Consider the following 3,967-nt stretch of genomic DNA (forward strand, 5'->3'; position numbering starts at 1 on the left):
GCCAGCCACCGGGCGCTACAACCCGGTGCTGGTGCTGCAGAGCCTGAGCCACATCTCCATCTGGCTGCTGCTGGTGTTGGGCACCTCAGTCCTGGCCATGCAGCTGATGGAGTTCTTCTACAGCGTCACCATGGCTGCCCGCATTGCCTACTCCTCCTACATCTTCTCCCTCGTCGCCCCGTCCCGCTACCAGCGTATGGCCAGCTACTCCCGCTCCGCTGTCCTTCTGGGCGTCTTCACCAGCTCAGTGCTGGGCCAGCTGTGCATCACCTTGGGCAGCGTCTCCTTCCTCACCCTCAACTATGTCTCATTGGGCTTCGTCAGCTTCGGCCTTGTCCTCACCCTCTTCCTCGAGCGGCCCCGGCGCAGCCTCTTCTTCAACCGGCCCGAGGGGGCTGGCGATGGGGCTGCGCCTGCCGAGCTGGACAAGATGGCCAGGGGGGATGGCGGTGGGGGGATGCGGGGCTGGCGGGAGGCGGGGCTGGGCCGGATGCTGCGGGGGGGGCGAGGCGTGGGCGCAACCCCATGTCCGGCTCTGGTCCTTGTGGTGGGTCTTCAACTCGGCTGGTTACTACCTGATGCTGTACTATGTGCATATCCTCTGGAACGAGATCTACCCTGCCATGGACAACCGCCAGGTGTACAACGGAGGGGTGGATGCCGCCTCCACACTGCTGGGTACGCTCACCTGGGCTGGGGACACTGGGGATGTGGGGGGACACCCCCGTCCGACTGCATCCCCTGGGAATGATGATCCTTATGTTTTTGGGGATGGTTTGGCAGTGGTGATGAGATGAGCATCACTAGATGAGATGAGCATCACTAGGCTGGGGGACGCAAGGTAGGTCCCATGCTGGTGAGGTGTTCACAGCATCCTTCATCCCCTCCCCAGGTGCTGGTGCCTCCTTCGCTGCCGGCTACGTGAAGATCCGCTGGACGCTGTGGTCGGAGCTGGTGATTGGGGTGGTGACGGCTTTCCAGGCGGGGCTGCTCCTGCTCATGAACACCACCAGCAACATCTGGCTGTGCTACGCGACCTACGTCCTCTTCCGTGGCTCCTACCAGTTCCTGGTGCCCATCGCCATGTGCGTGGTACACCTGGGAACCTGCTACCACCCTGGCAGCTGGGCTAGCACCAGGGGCTCACCGGTGTCCCCCTCTATCCCAGTTTCCAGATCGCTACCTCCCTTTCCAAAGAGCTCTGCGCGCTGGTCTTTGGGGTCAACACCTTCTTTGCCACGGTGCTGAAGACCATCATCACCATCGTCGTGGCCGACAAGAGGGGCTTGGGCTTGTCGGTGCATCCCCAGGTAGGGATGGGGAGCACCTAGGATGGAGGTGGTCCCCTAATGTTGTGGGATGAAGGGGGGGGCTGCAAGCATTGCTCTCTTCCCACCTCTCTTGCAGTTTTACGTGTATTTCGGCTACTTCACGCTGCTGGCAGTGGTCTACCTGCTGGCGGCCATTGGCGTGGGCATCCGGCACAGCTGCCGCAAGCAGCCAGCAGAGCTGGCCTTGGCAAAGGAGCTGTGCCAGCTACCCGCTGAGGTGCCGGCGCAGGAGAACCGCCTGGAGGCAGGCACCAGCCTGGAGGCAGGCACCGTGTGAGCCTGAGCACTGCGACCGGGTCTCAGCTCCCTAAGTGAGCGTCACTGTCACCGTGTGCTTTGTCTCCTGTCCCGCCAGCAGTCCGGCCCATTGAGGACATACCCCTTGGGACCCGTTTTCTGCTCCATGGGGGCACGGCTGTGCCCCCCACCAGCCACAAACACAACCAGAGCAGGGGCAGGATGCCCACAGCTGCCACTGTGGGTAGCACGCAAGCATACAGATGGGGTCCGGAGGCTCTCCCGGCCACGGGCTCCCCATCATCATGTGGAGCCAGGCTACAAGAGGATAACATTTCTTTATTCAGTGCCTTTAGAAAATGGTTTATAGGACACAATCGACAAAAAAAAATATAAAGATCCACAGGCTTTAAATTGCATTAATTACACAAAATACAGTAGACTGTAAGAAATAGAGACCATGTGACTCGCACAGCTTTTATGGTAATAATTTCCATACAATAATAAAAAGCTAGTTACAGATTTATCTTTTTTTCTTTTTTGTTTTTTAGCACCTTGGATTTGCCCACACCAATTCAAACCAGCTTTGCTGTGCCTTGGCCCCTAGAGCGCTGCAAAGGTGGCACGGGGAGGGGTGGTGGTGGCGGTGCCTGCCCTCGGTACCAAGCATGTTCAACACGCACACACTCATAAACACATGCCAAGGGCACACCTGGCCCCACATCGGGGCCACTCCATCGCCCCGGTCCCTGCACTGGCCTGGGTGTGGCTGTACCTGGCGTGGGGGGCACAGCGGGGATGGGGGGACCAGACCCCCCCCGGGGCTCATGAGGTGGGGGCTGGAGGCGAGGATGATGATGGGGGCGGCTGGGTGGGATGGTCCTTACCTGGGGAGGACGGAGACCATCTGTGGGGAGCCCCGGCACCGCCTTGGGACGGTCCCTTGCTTGGGAGGTATGCCGGAGTTTCGGCTGCAGAAGACCCTGTGGCCCCAGCAGCAGGGATTTGGGTCTGGCCCCAAGCTCCTGGCAAGGACAGTGTGGGGCTGGGGCGGAGGTCAGAGACACCACCCCAAGGCCTTCCAGGAGGGCACACCTCATGGCAGCGCCAAAATCTTCCTGCCAAGCATCCTCCCGCCCAGCCACCCCAAAAAGAGCATCCAAGCGGGTGGTGGATGCAAGCTGACGTGGTTAAATATTAGGGGTTAGAAGAGAAGTGGAGCGAGAGGAGGAGGAGGAAGGCAGCCAGCCCATGTCTGCCCTGCCCCAGGTGGGATGCGAGCCCCTGCCGACCCAAGGCAGGGGCAATGGCGATGATACTCTTTGGCTTCAGGTCTGCGGGAGAAGAAAACCCTGTGGGGCGAGGGCAGGAGATGGTGGGCCTGAGGACCACGGGGGTGCCGGGGTGCAGGCTGGTCCGACCCTCCCCGGGGAGATGTCAGGTACCCAGGGGACGGGGACGGGGGGTGTGTCACTTTTTGGCAGCAGTCATGAAGCTGTTCTCGATGCAGAGGACGACGAAGGCATGCTGGCAGCTGCTGGCTGCTTGCTCCAGCAGCTTGCCAGAGCCCAGCGAGGAAGCCTGGCCGGTGGCGGCCCGCTCCTCTGTCCGCCATGTCTCACAGTAGCTCTCGGGCAAGCGCCGGCCCTTGGCATCTGAGCCGTGCCAGATGCTCTTCTGCGGCCTAGAAAGGAGAAAGGGGGGGGGGCAGTAGCTCTCGGGCAAGCGCCGGCCCTTGGCATCCGAGCCGTGCCAGATGCTCTTCTGCGGCCTAGAAAGGAGAAAGGTGGGGGGCTGCTGCTGCACCCACTGCGGTCCAGACCCCCATCTCCCCTCCTTCCCCATCACTCGATCCTGCACTCACCATCCCGCATCCCGCAGGACATCCCGGCCATCGAAGGAGAGGATGCGGGCGCCGGCTCGCAGTGGGGCCCCGCTGCCCGTAAAAAGGGCTTCCCAGTTACTGAAGAGCACTTCGTCCTGGTGCGGGGGTGGAAAAAGGGGGGGGGTGGTCAGCCCTGCCTGCACCCTGAGAGCATCACAGGAGTTCTGAGCCCCGGCAGCCCCTGGGGAGGGGATGCTCTGCGATCACTGCTGTGCAGATGGATGGTGGCTTTGGGCTGCTCTGCATCCCTCAGAGCTTGCGGGGTGTCAAGAAGGGGACACACATACCCGGAGGTTGACAATGGGCACAGCGGCGCGGTCGGCCCTGCGCACGATGCTGTAGAGGTCCTGCAGGCGGGAGGAGAGGAAGGCACGGAAGGTGCCGGCCAGCCCGACCTGCCGGGCTTGCTGGAAGCAATGGAAGTCAGCGCCTCGGATGCCGCGCATGCCACCGCTCAGTGGGGCGTTCAGGGCCACCAGGTGAAGCTGCCAAGAGGGGACAACAGGGACTGAGG

General features: G+C 61.8%; 2 protein-coding genes across 2 annotated transcripts in view; one reads left to right on the forward strand and one right to left on the reverse strand.

The window, feature by feature from the left end:
• Positions 1 to 2,093, forward strand: part of SLC19A1 (solute carrier family 19 (folate transporter), member 1) — a 3,214-nt gene extending 1,121 nt beyond the window's left edge. Inside the window, 5 exon segments of the mRNA XM_009320835.1 lie at positions 6 to 516; positions 518 to 678; positions 893 to 1,085; positions 1,169 to 1,310; positions 1,408 to 2,093. Coding sequence (XP_009319110.1) covers positions 6 to 516; positions 518 to 678; positions 893 to 1,085; positions 1,169 to 1,310; positions 1,408 to 1,608 — 1,208 coding nt within the window. The 3' untranslated portion in view covers positions 1,609 to 2,093.
• Positions 2,094 to 2,415: 322 nt separating this feature from the next.
• COL18A1 (collagen, type XVIII, alpha 1) overlaps positions 2,416 to 3,967 on the reverse strand; it is a 79,522-nt gene continuing 77,970 nt past the window's right edge. Inside the window, exons 50-52 of the mRNA XM_009320836.1 lie at positions 3,741 to 3,938; positions 3,433 to 3,548; positions 2,416 to 3,252 (exon numbers count right to left, since the gene is read on the reverse strand). Of these exons, the coding sequence (XP_009319111.1) occupies positions 3,039 to 3,252; positions 3,433 to 3,548; positions 3,741 to 3,938 (528 nt within the window). The 3' untranslated portion in view covers positions 2,416 to 3,038. The remainder of the gene's footprint in view (positions 3,253 to 3,432; positions 3,549 to 3,740; positions 3,939 to 3,967) is intronic.

Source organism: Pygoscelis adeliae, unplaced genomic scaffold (genome assembly GCF_000699105.1).
Source record: "Pygoscelis adeliae isolate BGI_AS28 unplaced genomic scaffold, ASM69910v1 Scaffold63, whole genome shotgun sequence".
NCBI lineage: Eukaryota > Metazoa > Chordata > Aves > Sphenisciformes > Spheniscidae > Pygoscelis > Pygoscelis adeliae.